This window comes from Apostichopus japonicus, chromosome 19, assembly GCF_037975245.1.
Source record: "Apostichopus japonicus isolate 1M-3 chromosome 19, ASM3797524v1, whole genome shotgun sequence".
Classification (NCBI taxonomy): Eukaryota; Metazoa; Echinodermata; class Holothuroidea; order Aspidochirotida; family Stichopodidae; genus Apostichopus; species Apostichopus japonicus.
The window spans coordinates 16748402-16770835 of record NC_092579.1 but is presented as its reverse complement, the minus strand read 5'-3'; the positions used below and the strand labels follow the sequence as shown (position 1 = coordinate 16770835).

Below are 22434 nucleotides of genomic sequence, written 5' to 3'. Positions count from 1 at the left end.
CACTCATCTATATCTTTCATCAGAGTTCAAATCACTTTTTAACACGAGACGAACTAAGTTTGTTCTGATGACAATCACGACAGTAGCTACGGTATATATGCACAGTCCAGCTGTGTCTGTTGTACTGTGTTAGGCTATGTATGGACCATATCCATTGCCTAGCCTATTAGAAACACTTGGCTCCAATTCGGACACTTCTTTCCGAAGCTAAACGCAAAGAATATAACAATGATTCCAAAATTGGGAAAATGAGTTATTTTCTCTTCGTGTGTCGTTTACAGTGTCACTACTGTCCTGTGTAAACTGTAGTTTACATGTGAAACATTTGCGTGGGATCTCAATTTATTCAACATGTAGTAATAATCCAGAGTGTGATCAAAGTGTGACAAGTCAATTGTAGAAATGAAAACAAACTTCTATAAATTGCGTGAAGCTAATTCGAATGAAAAAGTCTTCCTTCGTCAAAATGAACTGTCACCCAAGAGTACACTGGCATTGAATTACCAAACATTTCATATTGTTTATACTATATATAAAAAATATTTTTTATTTATATATATATATATATATATATATATATATATATATATATATATATATATATATATATATTTATATATATATATATATATATATAAATATATATATATAAATATATATATATATAAATATATATATATATATATATATATATATATATTTATATATATATATGTGTGTGTGTGTGTGTGTGTTTTACTTCCAATCACTTACCTAATTCAATTATTGTATCTCACTCGAGATCCAGCCTTTCTCTAAATGCAGCATAGTTGTTTAACAGTTTTTCCGTTATTCCTATATATATATATATATATATATATATATATAGATATATTTATATATATATATACATATATCTATATTTATGTTACACCGTCATCGGTTACTGAAGCTGAAAAATCCTTGAACGTTGCTTGGGAAAAGGAGACAAGTCTACAAATAACACTGACAAAATTGGGAAAACGCTGGTATAGAATTAAGCAAAAAAAAAAAATTCTGTTGATATATATAGATAGGGTTCAATTGTGTTAATGTTAGCTAAATAATACGCTATATATAATACCGTTATTGGTTACTGAAGCTGAATAAATCCATGAACCGTTGCTTTGTAAAATGAGAACTCGGTTTTCAACCTTCTGCACAGACGTGAGCATATACTCCATATAGTTTGTTGTTATGTTTTTTTAAAGAACACCAAGCAAAATCCTTTTTCTCATATTATGTACTGCATGGTCCCATATAGACACTTACATATTGTACAATGCCATGACACAGTAATATTGCGTCAAAATGTCTCTTTTAATTTACAGTTTGTTTTTAACAGTACACGATTTCATGTTTCAATCAAACTTAGCTTACTTGAATATCAAATATCCCGTTATAATATTTCTGCCTTTACTGATAATTTCAGTGTGTATATCACCTTTGTTATTTTTTTTTAATTATCAAATAGTCCTTCGCGCCGATATTCATGGTTCTGTGTGAATGACCACAACCGTACAATCTATGTTCATCTCTAGACTGGAGAAAATGAGGGCAATAATTATAATACACGTAGAAATTGTCTAAATAACCTCCAACTTTAGGATGTTTCTGTATTTGCTTGTGCAAAAGGAACTGTGATACATTTAAATATTCATGTATATAGAAAACGATCGCACTGAAGTGATATCCTGTATAACTATAAAGAAATAAATACCGGTTCATTTCAACGTTGGAAGAAAAAAAAAAATTCAACAAGAGGTAAGTTATAATGTGTCGTTTAAGTTATGATCATCTTATGTATAATATGTTTTAATTATTTTTTGTAGGAAAGATCTCATTACAAAGTGGAATTATAAAACTGTATCATTCCTGCATAAATATTTCTGAATCACCATATCCTCGAATGTGTAGAAGAATGAACTAGCTCCTCTCATTCCTCCACCCACCACCCCCCCCCCCCCCAAAAAAAATTAATATTCTACTCGGATTCTCGTCGCCTCCGTCTCGGCCTGTCACAATGTAGAAACCCTCCGATGGTAAACATGTTTCCTTTCATTCTTACCATAGAGGTCTTCCGGCTGCATCAATGTGGTATGAAAACCATCGGTGTGGGAAGCAAATGTATCTGTTCGAGGCCCGCGGGTCGCACTTTGCCCATCGGTGTTTTATAAAGTCCGTATAATATTGCAGTTTTGTGTACAAGATGAATTCGTTAACACAATCACGGTTAACAATAATTAATCACTGTGTGTGTTTCTTGAACAACAAAAAACAAAACAAAACTTGAATGTAATTTGTATAACTCTCCACACCATAGCCTATATATACTTCTAATGGTTTGATATCGGTATGTATATGTAAAGATCATAATGAAACTCGTTGTCGCGTTTCTTTAGTTTTCTTCCTTAACTTAAGTTGACTTTATACATAGTTATGAAAAGAAATGAAGTATCAAGTTTGGGGTACACTCAGGTTGTAACTAGGCTCTTGTGGACGTTAATGGGTTTCTATAAAGCAATGTGCAACCAATAAGGTTACATAAAATAGTTGCACATTTACCTTAGTTAAATTCTTGACAACAATATAACTGGATATTTGACAGGCAAAATTTAACGTAGGTTTGTAGTTTCTCGCTGTGGGAGTTCGTGTGACATCTTAGCCTTGATCTATAGATGTTAAAAAAAAAAATGAACAATCAGCCCTAAGCACTGATGGCCAGGGGGGGGGGGGAGTGGGAGGACCATATTTTTTCTATACTGGTGGAAAAAAGGGGAGGGAGGGGAGCTAAGATGTAACGTACACTCTCCTTTGAGAAATTTTGGTAAAATGGGAGTTCTTAGATTCCATATGGTGCCATTAATTTGCAACTTTTGAAACATTGTGGAAGAATTTTCGAATGCTTAGGTTGTATAGTTCATACATACATGTACTGACACTATAATTGTAATTAACCCCCCCCCCCCCACCCTCACCCGGTGATTAATTTTGTAATTAAAGCGATTATGCACAATTCAAACTATCGTCTAACAGCCAAAGAAAGGAAATTGCTTCCCCCCACCCCAATGTTATTTTGTAGAATGTTGTTTCTTTCTTTCCAAAGAAACGACTCTCCGTTCAATAAGTTTCCTTTAATAAGTATAATGTAGAATCAACGTTTTATGACAATTTTGTTGATGTTCTTGTTTTTATATCTTTCCTTTCATTTTTAATTCTTTATATAACAGATCGTTATGCCTTGGTCAATTATAGAACAGTTGAAAGATCACATTGGAATCGTATTTTCGTTCATATCCGCTCTCTTGTGGGCCTTTAACGGTCTAGCGAGTAGCATAGCCACCAAGACATACTCAACAACGTTCGTCGCGTTTGTATGCAGCTTGAGTTACATTTTCGCTCCTTTCTTGATACGATGGGAGAAAACAGAACATTATAATTCGGTCGACACTGTGATCGCCATTCTTGTTGGAACTTTTGACATCTGTAGCGTGTATCTCTCCCTTTTGGCACTTTCTCTGGCGCCACTAGGCAACACTATCGCGATTATATTCAGCAAAGCCATTCTCTGCGTTCTGCTTTCAACGATATTTCTAAACGAGGATTTATTCATCATCGATATACTTTTAATACTAGCAAATATAGGTGGATTAATTTTTATTGCAAAACCACCTTTTATCTTTGGCCACGACGCCGTCGATGATGATGAAAGTGACCATAATTTAATTGGCGCAGTAGCCGCCCTTGGGGCTGCTATTAGTGCTTCCTTTACATTCATTCTGGTCCGGAAATTAGTCGAGAGAGACACCTATGATCCATACGTCATACTCTTACTTAAGAGTATCGTCGGGTTCGGAGTTTTTGGTTTGGAATTAAGTATTAACTCAACACCCTTCATGAATATACCATCTGGGTACGATTGGCTCCAATTGGTATTCGTGTGTACCACTGGAGTAGGGGCATGTGCTACGGCATATTTGGCACTCCAAACTGAGGGCGCTGGCACAGTAGCTGTGATATCAACTTTACAAGTAGGAATATCTTACGTGTTGCAAGTAGCATTTACTGATGAAACTGTTAGTCTTCTTTCCATATTAGGGGCTGTACTCATTCTTTTCGCACCTTTCTGGTATGGTATACGGGGGACACTAAGAAAAGACAGTAATGAAAGTAATTAAATAGTGATTGAAAATTGTTAATTTATGACAGTTTACAAATAAAGTGCTCCCCTTTGGTGCTCCTCTTTATTTGGGGGGGGGGGGGGTAGTGGAGAAGAAAGAAGGGGAGGGGGATTCCATTCCCTATCTTGGGTGACTCAGGCTTTATCGGCAGAAATGTAAGCAACTTTTTCTTCAATGTGTTGTCTTCTTCTCGATTTTTCTTAATATTTTGATTGTAATGGAAATTGAATTCTTGGGATAATGATTGTCAGAACGTAATCTATTGTAATCTATTGATTTTTATAAAGTGATGCACACACTTGACACGCGTTACATGCGTTTCAGTTCTTGATTTTCAAGAAGTCAACAAACCAATTTAACATGGAACGCCAGAGAACTTTATTCAGTTCACTTTGTTGGAGGTTAAGATAGTACCGATGTCCGATTTAATTGCAAGGAGTTACAATGTCTTTGATGAGCTGTGCATCAATTTCATTATCTCAATTTGATTTCGATCAAGGGCTTGCAGATAATCTATTTCAATATTGAGATAATAGACAAAGAGACCACTCGGTGAGATCAGGGAGCTGCTACTCTAACAGGGAGCTGCTACTCTAGAGTAGCAGCTCCCTGGTGAGATGACGTCATACGTGGCAGCGCAAACAGTAGTAGACATTGATGCTAATGAACAATATTTCATTTGCCATTGGTTTTCAGTTATACCTGTATAACAATATAAACAAAGAAGAATGATCGAAATTAAAACCTTGTATTGACAAAGAATTGCAATCCATATACATGTATTCTCAGTGGTCATTTCTTTGCAAGGATAGATTTCATTTCTGCATGGGGATAAAATCTTCCTAATCGCCAGACGATTCTGTAAAGACCTGAAATTACACTGGGCATTGGGTTACCGTGGTGATACCACAAGGCCATCACATTGTAAAACGATGGAGCTTTAAAGCAGCCATGGGCGTCAGCCGGTTTCAGAAAGTGAGGGGGACACTATTCTATCTAAGCGGAGCGCCACCATTGGTTGGCGCGTAGCGTACCAGAAAATTTTGGGTACATAAGACCCCCTAGATCGCAGGAGACGGCCTTCCTGAGTCGTTTTTAGTTACATCAGAACCAGATCTGTGAGGAGAAATTTTGTCTCACAAAACTAACTTCCGACAGAAAGTACTGGTAGAAAGCTGCCGTTCTGACACCAAGGGAGACGAATTACACAGCGTCAATCTCAAACGAAATATTGAAAAAGTGGCGCCGTCACCTCCGGGATGAGTGGAGTGGTATATATAATACATGCATGTAGGTGCGAGACGTCAGTTGTTATGTGCTCAGGTACTTTAATAATAATAATCAGAAAAAGGCACCGCGCGCAGAGCGTGTGTATAGCGCCTAGCCGGCACTCAACAATAAAGATCTACCATATCCGGCGAATACATGTAGCCTTAATTACTTAACCCCTACACCCCTATTCGTCCGTCCAGTCCAAGGGACTGGAGGTAGTGATATGAACATAGTAACTCATCACCATCTACCTGTATGGCTTACCTAATCCCTTGGAACCCATACAAACAACATGTGTGCAAGATTCAATACACTTTCGAATGGTCCCCCCCCCCCGAACGAATTAAATGGGCAGATTTAGGATATTGGGAGAATGAGAGATAAATGACGGTGCAAGTGATAGATAGCAGGGGCCCAGGGAGTCCAGATTTCTTGACCTTAAATAGAAAATCGCGCATATGCATGTGATTTTTTTTAATAACTACTCTGAAAAGTGGGTGGGACAAATGATATGATATCCCCTCCACTTTTGAAAGTGGGGGGACATGTCCCCCCCCCCCGTCCCCCACCTGTTGACGCCCATGAAAGCAGCTATTTGAGTTTGATTTTGCAAAATATTTTGGTCCTGATTGTTATTAAAATTCCCACACCAGGAGAGTTGATTAGCTTTGACTAGCCAGATTCATGTTGCCAGACGTATTTAAAACTGTATATCAAAATGAGTGGGAGCTAGACCACTCTTATTTCTTTTTACTTGCTCTTTGATATACATTTTTGCATTTTTTGTAGAATTCGTTTATCCCTTTAAAGTCTACGCCCAAGCTCTACCGTACTCATCGGGTATTGAGAAGAGAAGTTCCATGAATGGTGAACGTATCAGCTATAGCCACCGAGGGGTATAGTAATATAGGCCTACCTCGCCAAGCATCCCACAAGACTTTAGCGACCTGACTTCCCTGAAGATTTATCGTTTTCGCGCCAATGGGGACTGGGAAATAACTTGAGTAAATAAAACTACAGTACCCAAGAACTACAATGACCATGTAATCGACAAGCATGATGTCGAGTATATGCCATATATGATTGTGGTATCGTTTACGAATGTATTCAATATGTAGCCTACAAGCTGGGCCTCTTGTCGGCTTCTACACTTGTAGCCCAACCTTACCCTTCCCGCTCGCCCCTCCCCCTGGTAGGGCGGCAATAGAACATGGGGACATGAAATATAAGTTGCAAGGCTACATCTAAATGAGCTGAACAAATTTCGCAAAAAGAGATTTGGAAATTCTAATCTACAACTTAAACTCTTACAGAAGAGCGAAGACACTGGCATTAAAGTACCAAACATTTCATATTTCTGTAGACATATTCTATATAAGGGGGGGGGGGGTGCGTTGATGCTGGCAAAATAATGAGCTTCTTATATGTTATACCGTCATCGGTTACTGAAGCTGAAAAATCCTTGAACGTTGCTTGGGAAAAGGAGACAACTCTACAAATAACACTGACAAAATTGGTAAAACGCTGGTATAGAATAAAGCAAAAAAAAAATACTGTTTATAGATTCTATAGATAGGGTTCAATTGCGTTACTGTTAGCTAAATAATACGCTACCAATATTATATAATATGTAATACCGATATTGGTTACTGAAGCTGAATAAATCCATGAACCGTTGTTTTGTAAAATGAGATAAGTCGGTTTTCAACCTTCTGCATAGACGTGAGCTGATAGTATGCTCCCTTTTTTTCGTTTTTGTTTAAAGAATACCAAGCAAAATCTTTTTTTCTTATATTATGTACTGTATGGTCCCATATAGACACTTACATATTGTTTGGTCCCATATAGACACTTACATATTGTACAAAGTCATAACACAGTCATATTACCTCATTTCCAGTTTTCTTCTTTTTTGGCAGTACACGATTGCATATTTCACTCAAACTTAGCTTACTTGAATATCAAATATCCCGTTATAGCATTTCTGCCTTTACTGGTAATTTCAGTGTGTATATCACCTTTGTTAATCCTTTTTTATTGTTCAAATAGTCCGTCGCGCCGATATACATGGTTTCTGTGTGAATGACCACAACCGTACAATCTATGTTTATCTCTTAACTGGAAAAAAATGAGGGTTACAATTATAATACACGTAGAAATTGTCTGAATAACGTCCCACTTTAGGATGTTCCTGTATTTGCTTGTGCAAGAGGAACTGTGATACATATGTATATAGAAAAAGATCGCACTGAAGTGATATCCTGTATAACTGTAAATAAATAAATACCGCTTCATTTCAACGTTGGAAGAAAAACAACAGGAGGTAAGTTATAATGTGTCGTTTAAATTATGATCATCTTATGTTAAATATGTTTTAATTATTTTTTTTGTAGGAAAGATCTCATTACAAAGTGGAACCAAAAACGGTATCATTCCTGCATACATATGTCTGAATCACCATGGCCTCGAATTGACGAGCTCCTCCCATCCCCCACCCCCCCCCCCCCAAAAAAACAGTAAACATTCTACTTCGATTCTCGTCGCCTCCGTCTCGGCCTGTCACAATGTAGAAACCCTCGGATAGTAAACATGTTTCCTTTTCATCCTTACCATAGAAGTCTTCCGGCTGCATCAATGTGGTATGAAGACTATCGGTGTGGGCAGCAAAAGTACCGGTCGAGGCCCGCGGGCCGCACTTTGCCCATCAGTGTTTTATAATGTCCGTATAATATTGCAGTTTTGTGTACAAGTTGAATTCGTTAACAAAATCACGGTTAACAATAATTCATCACTCTGTGTGTTTCTTGAACAACAACAAAACAAAATAAAACTTGAATGCAATTTGTATTACTGGCCACACCATAGCCTATATATACTTCTATTGGTTTGTGATAGCCTATATATACTTCTAATGGTTTGATATCGGTATGTATATGTGATAATGAAACTCGTTGTCGCGTTTCTTTATTTTTCTTCCTTAACTTAAGTTGACTTTATACATAGTTATAAAAAGAAACGAATTATCCAGTTTGGGGTACACTCAAGTTGTAACTAGGCTCTTGTGGATGTTAAAGGTTTTCTATAAAGCAACGTGCAACCAATAAGGTTTTACATAAAGAAGTTGCACATTTACCTTAGTTAAATTCTTGACAACAATATAACTGGATATTTGACAGGCAAAATTAAACATAGGCTTGTAGTTACTCGCTGTGGGAGTTCGTGTGACATCTTAGCATTAATCTAGTTGTTAAACAAATTGAACATTCATCCCTAATCACTGATGGCCGGGGGGGGGGGGCATATTTTTCTATACTGGTGGAAGGGAGGGGACGGGACATAAGATGTTACATACACTCTCCTTTGCGAAAGTTTGGTAAAATAGAGGGTGCTTAGATCCCATATGGTGCCATAATTTGCAACACTTTGAAACATTGTGGAAGAATTTTTGATTGCTTAGGTTGTACGGTTCGCACATACATGTACTGACACTATAACTTGTTAATAACCCCCCAGTAGCAGTAGATTAGCAGCTTGTTAGTTTGTAGAATGTTGTTTCTTTCTTTCAAAAGAAACAACTCTCCGTTCAATAAATTTCCTTCCATAAGTATAATGTAGAATCAACGTTTTATGATAATTTTGTTGATGTTCTTGTTTTTATATCATTACTTTCATTTTTCATTCTTTATATAACAGATCGTTATGCCTTGGACAATTATAGAACAGTTGAAAGATCACATTGGAATCGTATTTTCGTTCATATCCGCTCTCTTGTGGGCCTTTAACGGTCTAGCGAGTAGCATAGCCACCAAGACATACTCAACAACGTTCGTCGCGTTTGTATGCAGCTTGAGTTACATTTTCGCTCCTTTCTTCATTCGATGGGAGAATACAGAACATTATAATTCGGTCGATACTGTGATCGTCATTTTTGTTGGAACTTTCGAAATTTGTAGCGTTTATCTCTCCCTTTTGGCACTTTCTCTGGCGCCACTAGGCAACACTATCGCGATTATATTCAGCAAAGCCATTCTCTGCGTTCTGCTTTCAACGATATTTCTAAACGAGGATTTATTCATCATCGATATACTTTTAATACTAGCAAATATAGGTGGATTAATTTTTATTGCAAAACCACATTTCATCTTTGGCCACGACGTCGACGATGATGATGAAAGTGATCATAATTTAATTGGCGCAGTAGCGGCCCTTGGGGCTGCTATTAGTGCTTCCTTTACATTCATTCTGGTCCGGAAATTAGTCGAGAGAGACACCTATGATCCATACGTCATACTCTTACTTAAGAGTATCGTCGGGTTCGGGCTTTTTGGTTTGGAATTAAGTATTAACTCAACACCCTTCATGAATATACCATCTGGGTACGATTGGCTCCAATTGGTATTCGTGTGTACCACTGGAGTAGGGGCATGTGCTACGGCATATTTGGCACTCCAAACTGAGGGCGCTGGCACAGTAGCTGTGATATCAACTTTACAAGTAGGAATATCTTACGTGTTGCAAGTAGCATTTACTGATGAAACTGTTAGTCTTCTTTCCATATTAGGGGCTGTACTCATTCTTTTCGCACCTTTCTGGTATGGTATACGGGAGACACTAAGAAAAGACAGTAATGAAAGTTTATTAAATAGTGATTGAAAATTGTTAATTTACGACAGTTTACAAATAAAGTGCTCCCCTTTGGTGCTCCCCTTCATTTGGGGAGGGTGGGGGGGGGGGTAGTGGAGAAGAAAGAAGGGGAGGGGGATTCCATTCCCTATCTTGGGTGACTCAGGCTTTATCGGCAGAAATGTAAGCAACTTTTTCTTCAATGTGTTGTCTTCTTCTCGATTTTTCTTAATATTTTGATTGTAATGGAAATTGAATTCTTGGGATAATGATTGTCAGAACGTAATCTATTGTAATCTATTGATTTTCTAAAGTGATGCACACACTTGACACGCGTTACATGCGTTTCAGTTCTTGATTTTCAAGAAGTCAACAAACCAATTTAACATGGAACGCCAGAGAACTTTATTCAGTTCACTTTGTTGGAGGTTAAGATAGTACCGATGTCCGATTTAATTGCAAGGAGTTACAATGTCTTTGATGAGCTGTGCATCAATTTCATTATCTCAATTTGATTTCGATCAAGGGCTTGCAGATAATCTATTTCAATATTGAGATAATAGACAAAGAGACCACTCGGTGAGATCAGGGAGCTGCTACTCTAACAGGGAGCTGCTACTCTAGAGTAGCAGCTCCCTGGTGAGATGACGTCATACGTGGCAGCGCAAACAGTAGTAGACATTGATGCTAATGAACAATATTTCATTTGCCATTGGTTTTCAGTTATACCTGTATAACAATATAAACAAAGAAGAATGATCGAAATTAAAAACTTGTATTGACAAAGAATTGCAATCCATATACATGTATTCTCAGTGGTCATTTCTTTGCAAGGATAGATTTCATTTCTGCATGGGGATAAAATCTTCCTAATCGCCAGACGATTCTGTAAAGACCTGAAATTACACTGGGCATTGGGTTACCGTGGTGATACCACAAGGCCATCACATTGTAAAACGATGGAACTTTAAAGCAGCCATGGGCGTCAGCAGGTTTCAGAAAGTGAGGGGGACACTATTCTATCTAAGCGGAGCGCCACCATTGATTGGCGCGTAGCGTACCAGAAAATTTTGGGTACATAAGACCCCCTAGATCGCAGGAGACGGCCTTCCTGAGTCGTTTTTAGTTACATCAGAACCAGATCTGTGAGGAGAAATTTTGTCTCACAAAACTAACTTCCGACAGAAAGTACTGGTAGAAAGCTGCCGTTCTGACACCAAGGGAGACGAATTACACAGCGTCAATCTCAAACGAAATATTGAAAAAGTGGCGCCGTCACCTCCGGGATGAGTGGAGTGGTATATATAATACATGCATGTAGGTGCGAGACGTCAGTTGTTATGTGCCCAGGTACTTTAATAATAATAATCAGAAAAAGGCACCGCGCGCAGAGCGTGTGTATAGCGCCTAGCCGGCACTCAACAATAAAGATCTACCATATCCGGCGAATACATGTAGCCTTAATTACTTAACCCCTACACCCCTATTCGTCCGTCCAGTCCAAGGGACTGGAGGTAGTGATATGAACATAGTAACTCATCACCATCTACCTGTATGGCTTACCTAATCCCTTGGAACCCATACAAACAACATGTGTGCAAGATTCAATACACTTTCGAATGGTCCCCCCCCCCCCCCCGAACGAATTAAATGGGCAGATTTAGGATATTGGGAGAATGAGAGATAAATGACGGTGCAAGTGATAGATAGCAGGGGCCCAGGGAGTCCAGATTTCTTGACCTTAAATAGAAAATCGCGCATATGCATGTGATTTTTTTAAATAACTACTCTGAAAAGTGGGTGGGACAAATGATATGATATCCCCTCCACTTTTGAAAGTGGGGGGACATGTCCCCCCCCCCCGTCCCCCACCTGTTGACGCCCATGAAAGCAGCTATTTGAGTTTGATTTTGCAAAATATTTTGGTCCTGATTGTTATTAAAATTCCCACACCAGGAGAGTTGATTAGCTTTGACTAGCCAGATTCATGTTGCCAGACGTATTTAAAACTGTATATCAAAATGAGTGGGAGCTAGACCACTCTTATTTCTTTTTGCTTGCTCTTTGATACACATTTTTGCAATTTTTGTAGAATTCGTTTATCCCTTTAAAGTCTACGCCCAAGCTCTACCGTACTCATCGGGTATTGAGAAGAGAAGTTCCATGAATGGTGAACGTATCAGCTATAGCCACCGAGGGGTATAGTAATATAGGCCTACCTCGCCAAGCATCCCACAAGACTTTAGCGACCTGACTTCCCTGAAGATTTATCGTTTTCGCGCCAATGGGGACTGGGAAATAACTTGAGTAAATAAAACTATAGTACCCAAGAACTACAATGACCATGTAATCGACAAGCATGATGTCGAGTATATATGCCATATATGATTGTGGTATCGTTTACGAATGTATTCAATATGTAGCCTACAAGCTGGGCCTCTTGTCGGCTTCTACACTTGTAGCCCAACCTTACCCTTCCCGCTCGCCCCCTCCCCCTGGTAGGGCGGCAATAGAACATGGGGACATGAAATATAAGTTGCAAGGCTACATCTAAATGAGCTGAACAAATTTCGCAAAAAGAGATTTGGAAATTCTAATCTACAACTTAAACTCTTACAGAAGAGCGAAGACACTGGCATTAAAGTACCAAACATTTCATATTTCTGTAGACATATTCTATATAAGGGGGGGGGGGGGGGGGGGTTGCGTTGATGCTGGCAAAATAATGAGCTTCTTATATGTTATACCGTCATCGGTTACTGAAGCTGAAAAATCCTTGAACGTTGCCTGGGAAAAGGAGACAACTCTACAAATAACACTGACAAAATTGGTAAAACGCTGGTATAGAATAAAGCAAAAAAAAAAAATACTGTTTATAGATTCTATAGATAGGGTTCAATTGCGTTACTGTTAGCTAAATAATACGCTACTATTATTATATAATATGTAATACCGATATTGGTTACTGAAGCTGAATAAATCCATGAACCGTTGTTTTGTAAAATGAGATAAGTCGGTTTTCAACCTTCTGCATAGACGTGAGCTGATAGTATGCTCCCTTTTTTTCGTTTTTTTTAAAGAATACCAAGCAAAATCTTTTTTTTCTTATATTATGTACTGTATGGTCCCATATAGACACTTACATATTGTACAAAGCCATAACACAGTCATATTACCTCATTTCCAGTGTTTTTTTTTTTTTTGGCAGTACACGATTGCATATTTCACTCAAACTTAGCTTACTTCCCGTTATAGCATTTCTGCCTTTACTGGTAATTTCAGTGTGTATATCACCTTTGTTAATCCTTTTTTATTGTTCAAATAGTCCGTCGCGCCGATATACATGGTTTCTGTGTGAATGACCAAAACCGTACAATCTATGTTTATCTCTTAACTGGAAAAAAATGAGGGTTACAATTATAACACACGTAGAAATTTTCTGAATAACGTCCCACTTTAGGATGTTTCTGTATTTGCTTGTGCAAGAGGAACTGTGATACATATGTATATAGAAAAAGATCGCACTGAAGTGATATCCTGTATAACTGTAAATAAATAAATACCGCTTCATTTCAACGTTGGAAGAAAAACAACAGGAGGTAAGTTATAATGTGTCGTTTAAATTATGATCATCTTATGTTAAATATGTTTTAATTATTTTTTTTGTAGGAAAGATCTCATTACAAAGTGGAACCAAAAACGGTATCATTCCTGCATACATATGTCTGAATCACCATGGCCTCGAATTGACGAGCTCCTCCCATCCCCCACCCCCCCCCCCCCCAAAAAAACAGTAAACATTCTACTTCGATTCTCGTCGCCTCCGTCTCGGCCTGTCACAATGTAGAAACCCTCGGATAGTAAACATGTTTCCTTTTCATCCTTACCATAGAAGTCTTCCGGCTGCATCAATGTGGTATGAAGACTATCGGTGTGGGCAGCAAAAGTACCGGTCGAGGCCCGCGGGCCGCACTTTGCCCATCAGTGTTTTATAATGTCCGTATAATATTGCAGTTTTGTGTACAAGTTGAATTCGTTAACAAAATCACGGTTAACAATAATTCATCACTCTGTGTGTTTCTTGAACAACAACAAAACAAAATAAAACTTGAATGCAATTTGTATTACTCACCACACCATAGCCTATATATATTTCTGTTGGTTTGTGATAGCCTATATATACTTCTAATGGTTTGATATCGGTATGTATATGTGATAATGAAACTCGTTGTCGCGTTTCTTTATTTTTCTTCCTTAACTTAAGTTGACTTTATACATAGTTATAAAAAGAAATGAAGTATCCAGTTTGGGGTACACTCAGGTTGTAACTAGGCTCTTGTGGACGTTAATGGGTTTCTATAAAGCAACGTGCAACCAATAAGGTTTTACATAAAGAAGTTGCACATTTACCTTAGTTAAATTCTTGACTACAATATAACTGGATATTTGACAGGCAAAATTAAACATAGGCTTGTAGTTACTCGCTGTGGGAGTTCGTGTGACATCTTAGCATTAATCTATAGTTGTTAAACAAATTGAACATTCATCCCTAATCACTGATGGCCGGGGGGGGGGCATATTTTTCTATACTGGTGGAAGGGAGGGGAAGGGACATAAGATGTTACATACACTCTCCTTTGCGAAAGTTTGGTAAAATAGAGGGGGTGCTTAGATCCCATATGGTGCCATAATTTGCAACACTTTGAAACATTGTGGAAGAATTTTTGATTGCTTAGGTTGTACGGTTCGCACATACATGTACTGACACTATAACTTGTTAATAACCCCCCAGTAGCAGTAGATTAGCAGCTTGTTAGTTTGTAGAATGTTGTTTCTTTCTTTCAAAAGAAACAACTCTTCGTTCAATAAATTTCCTTCCATAAGTATAATGTAGAATCAACGTTTTATGATAATTTTGTTGATGTTCTTGTTTTTATATCATTACTTTCATTTTTAATTCTTTATATAACAGATCGTTATGCCTTGGTCAATTATAGAACAGTTGAAAGATCACATTGGAATCGTATTTTCGTTCATATCCGCTCTCTTGTGGGCCTTTAACGGTCTAGCGAGTAGCATGGCCACCAAGACATACTCAACAACGTTCGTCGCGTTTGTATGCAGCCTGAGTTACATTTTCGCTCCTTTCTTGATACGATGGGAGAACACAGAACATTATAATTCGGTCGATACTGTGATCGTCATTCTTGTTGGAACTTTTGACATTTGTAGCGTGTATCTCTCCCTTTTGGCACTTTCTCTGGCGCCACTAGGCAACACTATCGCGATTATATTCAGCAAAGCCATTCTCTGCGTTCTGCTTTCAACGATATTTCTAAACGAGGATTTATTCATCATCGATATACTTTTAATACTAGCAAATATAGGTGGATTATTTTTTATTGCAAAACCACCTTTTATCTTTGGTCACGACGCCGTCGATGATGATGAAAGTGACCATAATTTAATTGGCGCAGTAGCCGCCCTTGGGGCTGCTATTAGTGCTTCCTTTACATTCATTCTGGTCCGGAAATTAGTCGAGAGAGACACCTATGATCCATACGTCATACTCTTACTTAAGAGTATCGTCGGGTTCGGGGTTTTTGGTTTGGAATTAAGTATTAACTCAACACCCTTCATGAATATACCCTCTGGGTACGATTGGCTCCAATTGGTATTCGTGTGTACCACTGGAGTAGGGGCATGTGCTACGGCATATTTGGCACTCCAAACTGAGGGCGCTGGCACAGTAGCAGTGATATCAACTTTACAAGTAGGAATATCTTACGTGTTGCAAGTAGCATTTACTGATGAAACTGTTAGTCTTCTTTCCATATTAGGGGCTGTACTCATTCTTTTCGCACCTTTCTGGTATGGTATACGGGGGACACTAAGAAAAGACAGTAATGAAAGTTTATTAAATAGTGATTGAAAATTGTTAATTTATGACAGTTTACAAATAAAGTGCTCCCCTTTGGTGCTCCCCTTCATTTGGGGAGGGTGGGGGGGTAGTGGAGAAGAAAGAAGGGGAGGGGGATTCCATTCCCTATCTTGGGTGACTCAGGCTTTATCGGCAGAAATGTAAGCAACTTTTTCTTCAATGTGTTGTCTTCTTCTCGATTTTTCTTAATATTTTGATTGTAATGGAAATTGAATTCTTGGGATAATGATTGTCAGAACGTAATCTATTGTAATCTATTGATTTTTATAAAGTGATGCACACACTTGACACGCGTTACATGCGTTTCAGTTCTTGATTTTCAAGAAGTCAACAAACCAATTTAACATGGAACGCCAGAGAACTTTATTCAGTTCACTTTGTTGGAGGTTAAGATAGTACCGATGTCCGATTTAATTGCAAGGAGTTACAATGTCTTTGATGAGCTGTGCATCAATTTCATTATCTCAATTTGATTTTGATCAAGAGCTTGCAGATAATCTATTTCAATATTGAGATAATAGACAAAGAGACCACTCGGTGAGATCAGGGAGCTGCTACTCTAACAGGGAGCTGCTATTCTAGAGTAGCAGCTCCCTGGTGAGATGACGTCATACGTGGCAGCGCAAACAGTAGTAGACATTGATGCTAATGAACAATATTTCATTTGCCATTGGTTTTCAGTTATACCTGTATAACAATATAAACAAAGAAGAATGATCGAAATTAAAAACTTGTATTGACAAAGAATTGCAATCCATATACATGTATTCTCAGTGGTCATTTCTTTGCAAGGATAGATTTCATTTCTGCATGGGGATAAAATCTTCCTAATCGTCAGACGATTCTGTAAAGACCTGAAAATACACTGGGCATTGGGTTACCGTGGTGATACCACAAGGCCATCACATTGTAAAACGATGGAGCTTTAAAGCAGATATTTGAGTTTGATTTTGCAAAATATTTTGGTCCTGATTGTTTTTAAAATTCCCACACCAGGAGAGTTGATTAGCTTTGACTAGCCAGATTCATGTTGCCAGACGTATTTAAAACTGTATATCAAAATGAGTGGGAGCTAGACCACTCTTATTTCTTTTTACTTGCTCTTTGATACACATTTTTGCAATTTTTGTAGAATTCGTTTATCCCTTTAAAGTCTACGCCCAAGCTCTACCGTACTCATCGGGTATTGAGAAGAGAAGTTCCATGAATGGTGAACGTATCAGCTATAGCCACCGAGGGGTATAGTAATATAGGCCTACCTCGCCAAGCATCCCACAAGACTTTAGCGACCTGACTTCCCTGAAGATTTATCGTTTTCGCGCCAATGGGGAATGGGAAATAACTTGAGTAAATAAAACTATAGTACCCAAGAACTACAATGACCGTGTAATCGACAAGCATGATGTCGAGTATATATGCCATATATGATTGTGGTATCGTTTACGAATGTATTCAATATGTAGCCTACAAGCTGGGCCTCTTGTCGGCTTCTACACTTGTAGCCCAACCTTACCCTTCTCGCCCGCCCCCTCCCCCTGGTAGGGCGGCAATAGAACATGGGGACATGAAATATAAGTTGCAAGGCTACATCTAAATGAGCTGAACGAATTTCGCAAAAAGAGATTTGGAAATTCTAATCTACAACTTAAACTCTTACAGAAGAGCGAAGACATACTGGCATTAAAGTACCAAACATTTCATATTTCTGTAGACATATTCTATATAAGGGGGGGGGGTTGCGTTGATGCTGGCAAAATAATGAGCTTCTTATATGTTATACCGTCATCGGTTATTGAAGCTGAAAAATCCTTGAACGTTGCTTGGGAAAAGGAGACAACTCTACAAATAACACTGACAAAATTGGTAAAACGCTGGTATAGAATAAAGCAAAAAAAAAAATACTGTTTATAGATGCTATAGATAGGGTTCAATTGCGTTACTGTTAGCTAAATAATACGCTACTAATATTATATAATATGTAATACCGATATTGGTTACTGAAGCTGAATAAATCCATGAACCGTTGTTTTGTAAAATGATATAAGTCGGTTTTCAACCTTCTGCATAGACGTGAGCTGATAGTATGCTCCCTTTTTTTCGTTTTTTTTTAAAGAATACCAAGCAAAACCTTTTTTTTCTTATATTATGTACTGTATGCATGGTCCCATATAGACACTTACATATTGTACAAAGCCATAACACAGTCATATTACCTCATTTCCATTTTTTTTTTGGCAGTACACGATTGCATATTTCACTCAAACTTAGCTTACTTGAATATCAAATATCCCGTTATAGCATTTCTGCCTTTACTGGTAATTTCAGTGTGTATATCACCTTTGTTAATCCTTTTTTATTGTTCAAATAGTCCGTCGCGCCGATATACATGGTTTCTGTGTGAATGACCACAACCGTACAATCTATGTTTATCTCTTAACTGGAAAAAAATGAGGGTTACAATTATAATACACGTAGAAATTGTCTGAATAACGTCCCACTTTAGGATGTTCCTGTATTTGCTTGTGCAAGAGGAACTGTGATACATATGTATATAGAAAAAGATCGCACTGAAGTGATATCCTGTATAACTGTAAATAAATAAATACCGCTTCATTTCAACGTTGGAAGAAAAACAACAGGAGGTAAGTTATAATGTGTCGTTTAAATTATGATCATCTTATGTTAAATATGTTTTAATTATTTTTTTTGTAGGAAAGATCTCATTACAAAGTGGAACCAAAAACGGTATCATTCCTGCATACATATGTCTGAATCACCATGGCCTCGAATTGACGAGCTCCTCCCATCCCCCACCCCCCCCCCCCAAAAAAACAGTAAACATTCTACTTCGATTCTCGTCGCCTCCGTCTCGGCCTGTCACAATGTAGAAACCCTCGGATAGTAAACATGTTTCCTTTTCATCCTTACCATAGAAGTCTTCCGGCTGCATCAATGTGGTATGAAGACTATCGGTGTGGGCAGCAAAAGTACCGGTCGAGGCCCGCGGGTCGCACTTTGCCCATCAGTGTTTTATAATGTCCGTATAATATTGCAGTTTTGTGTACAAGTTGAATTCGTTAACAAAATCACGGTTAACAATAATTCATCACTCTGTGTGTTTCTTGAACAACAACAAAACAAAATAAAACTTGAATGCAATTTGTATTACTGGCCACACCATAGCCTATATATACTTCTATTGGTTTGTGATAGCCTATATATACTTCTAATGGTTTGATATCGGTATGTATATGTGATAATGAAACTCGTTGTCGCGTTTCTTTATTTTTCTTCCTTAACTTAAGTTGACTTTATACATAGTTATAAAAAGAAAAGAATTATCCAGTTTGGGGTACTACCAAGTTGTAACTAGGCTCTTGTGGATGTTAAAGGTTTTCTATAAAGCAACGTGCAACCAATAAGGTTACATAAAATAGTTGCACATTTACCTTAGTTAAATTCTTGACTACAATATAACTGGATATTTGACAGGCAAAATTAAACATAGGCTTGTAGTTACTCGCTGTGGGAGTTCGTGTGACATCTTAGCATTAATCTATAGTTGTTAAACAAATTGAACATTCATCCCTAATCACTGATGGCCGGGGGGGGGGGGCATATTTTCTATACTGGTGGAAGGGAGGGGAAGGGACATAAGATGTTACATACACTCTCCTTTGCGAAAGTTTGGTAAAATAGAGGGGGTGCTTAGATCCCATATGGTGCCATAATTTGCAACATTTTGAAACATTGTGGAAGAATTTTTGATTGCTTAGGTTGTACGGTTCGCACATACATGTACTGACACTATAACTTGTTAATAACCCCCCAGTAGCAGTAGATTAGCAGCTTGTTAGTTTGTAGAATGTTGTTTCTTTCTTTCAAAAGAAACAACTCTTCGTTCAATAAATTTCCTTCCATAAGTATAATGTAGAATCCACGTTTTAGGATAATTTGTTGATGTTCTTGTTTTTATATCATTACTTTCATTTTTCATTTTTTATATAACAGATCGTTATGCCTTGGACAATTATAGAACAGTTGAAAGATCACATTGGAATCGTATTTTCGTTCATATCCGCTCTCTTGTGGGCCTTTAACGGTCTAGCGAGTAGCATAGCCACCAAGACATACTCAACAACGTTCGTCGCGTTTGTATGCAGCTTGAGTTACATTTTCGCTCCTTTCTTCATTCGATGGGAGAATACAGAACATTATAATTCGGTCGATACTGTGATCGTCATTTTTGTTGGAACTTTCGAAATTTGTAGCGTTTATCTCTCCCTTTTGGCACTTTCTCTGGCGCCACTAGGCAACACTATCGCGATTATATTCAGCAAAGCCATTCTCTGCGTTCTGCTTTCAACGATATTTCTAAACGAGGATTTATTCATCATCGATATACTTTTAATACTAGCAAATATAGGTGGATTAATTTTTATTGCAAAACCACCTTTTATCTTTGGTCACGACGCCGTCGATGATGATGAAAGTGACCATAATTTAATTGGCGCAGTAGCCGCCCTTGGGGCTGCTATTAGTTCTTCCTTTACATTCATTCTGGTCCGGAAATTAGTCGAGAGAGACACCTATGATCCATACGTCATACTCTTACTTAAGAGTATCGTCGGGTTCGGGCTTTTTGGTTTGGAATTAAGTATTAACTTAACACCCTTCATGAATATACCATCTGGGTACGATTGGCTCCAATTGGTATTCGTGTGTACCACTGGAGTAGGGGCATGTGCTACGGCATATTTGGCACTCCAAACTGAGGGCGCTGGCACAGTAGCTGTGATATCAACTTTACAAGTAGGAATATCTTACGTGTTTCAAGTAGCATTTACTGATGAAACTGTTAGTCTTCTTTCCATATTAGGGGCTGTACTCATTCTTTTCGCACCTTTCTGGTATGGTATACGGGGGACACTAAGAAAAGACAGTAATGAAAGTTTATTTAAATAGTGATTGAAAATTGTTAATTTATGACAGTTTACAAATAAAGTGCTCCACTTTGGTGTTCCTCTTCATTTGGGGGAGTGGGGGGGGGGTAGTGGAGAAGAAAGAAGGGGAGGGGGATTCCATTCCCTATCTTGAGTGACTAAGGCTTTATTGGCAGAAATGTAATCAACTTCCTCTTCGATGTGTTGTCTTTTTCTTGATTTTTCTTAATATTTTAATTGTAATGGAAATTGAATTATTGGGATAATGATTGTCAGAACGGTATGTAGAGTTTGCCATGCGGGCTTTCGAGATCGTCTTTAGGCAGTAGAGGGCGGCTATGTAAACTTTAGGCAGAGTATCGTTTGTGTTTTAAATAGGATGACTGGAATTCCAGTCGTCTTTCCAGACAAGACAAAAGGGGTCAGCATGGATCAGCCAAATAAGCTGGAGGCGTGGGAAGTGGCTGGAGACATGTGCGCGAGTCGCAGTTTATCGCCGCCGATGGTCAGAGACGACTTGAAAAAGCTTCTGTGTACGAGCCGTTCTTATAAAAGCACTCCGCTTTTGTGTATAAGCGGTTAGTCAGGTTTACGTTGGATTGGTTTCATTTTTTAGCTAGTCAATGTTGTTTGTGTGCTACTGTGACATTGTGAGGCGAATTAAAACCGTGGTGTCGTAAAACGTTTAGGACTGATGAGTGCACCCTTAAACCCTAAGGACCGCCGTCAGTTGTGAATTGTGTTATATGTTTAATCAGGAGGCTTCCTCCCAAATTACTGTCTATTACTAATGAGTTATTCAAAGTTTATTAAATCATGAAATTACATTTATAGTTGATAGAACTCACCGATATCTTGGTAAAGTCCAACCAGAAAATAAACGTAAATTAATTCGCGTAACATTGTTCTGAATCAAACTTTTAGAACTAAATTTAAGTTTACGTCAACACCTTCCAGACTGTCACATATACATGATATACTGCCAATTATCGAAGGTCTGTTTTTTATTCTTCTTATTTTACCGTCTCCTGTAACGAAATCGTTATCGTTTGTCTGGTAAATACTAAAAATGGTACCGTCGCCCTTTGTCGTACTTTTCAGTTCAAACCACTGTTCTATATTATCAATCTATACCATGTGAATATCAAGCCGCCAATGCTGCAGAAAACTATTGAACTGAATGACTCGATGTTACCTCAAGAGCTTTGTAAAATAAAGACGATACTTCCCTACACCTTTCTTTCCTTTTTTTCCTTCTGGCCCCTCCACTCTACCCGGGGCTCCAGGGTTCCGTCCTAAGGTTACTTCTACAGTGTATACTTATTACATGAAATCCCTCACAGTCGCTACTCCAACATTAACGAAATCCAACCAAAGTCAAATTGTTGACAATCTGGCTGTTTCTACAAGTATTGAAATTGTACATATCCCTAGCATCCCTAACATATATATATAT

The 22434-nt window shown here is 38.1% G+C and overlaps 4 protein-coding genes across 4 annotated transcripts; all 4 read left to right on the top strand.

The window, feature by feature from the left end:
- Positions 1–1632: 1632 nt before the first annotated feature.
- On the top strand, positions 1633–4196 carry LOC139959796 (solute carrier family 35 member G1-like). The gene is made up of 2 exons (XM_071957649.1): positions 1633–1782; positions 3249–4196. Exon 2 carries the CDS (start codon positions 3255–3257, stop codon positions 4194–4196), a length of 942 nt encoding a protein of 313 aa, XP_071813750.1. The 5' UTR covers positions 1633–1782; positions 3249–3254.
- A 3444-nt stretch (positions 4197–7640) lies between these two features.
- LOC139960392 (solute carrier family 35 member G1-like) lies at positions 7641–10154 on the top strand. The gene is made up of 2 exons (XM_071958727.1): positions 7641–7794; positions 9165–10154. Exon 2 carries the CDS (start codon positions 9171–9173, stop codon positions 10122–10124), a length of 954 nt encoding a protein of 317 aa, XP_071814828.1. The 5' UTR covers positions 7641–7794; positions 9165–9170; the 3' UTR covers positions 10125–10154.
- A 3004-nt stretch (positions 10155–13158) lies between these two features.
- LOC139960538 (solute carrier family 35 member G1-like) lies at positions 13159–16066 on the top strand. Its single transcript, XM_071958976.1, has 2 exons — positions 13159–13693; positions 15067–16066. The coding sequence occupies exon 2, from the start codon at positions 15073–15075 to the stop codon at positions 16024–16026; it is 954 nt and encodes a 317-aa protein (XP_071815077.1). The 5' UTR covers positions 13159–13693; positions 15067–15072; the 3' UTR covers positions 16027–16066.
- Positions 16067–18523: 2457 nt separating this feature from the next.
- LOC139960539 (solute carrier family 35 member G1-like) lies at positions 18524–21053 on the top strand. The gene is made up of 2 exons (XM_071958977.1): positions 18524–18677; positions 20047–21053. Exon 2 carries the CDS (start codon positions 20053–20055, stop codon positions 20998–21000), a length of 948 nt encoding a protein of 315 aa, XP_071815078.1. The 5' UTR covers positions 18524–18677; positions 20047–20052; the 3' UTR covers positions 21001–21053.
- The last annotated feature ends 1381 nt before the right edge of the window (positions 21054–22434 follow it).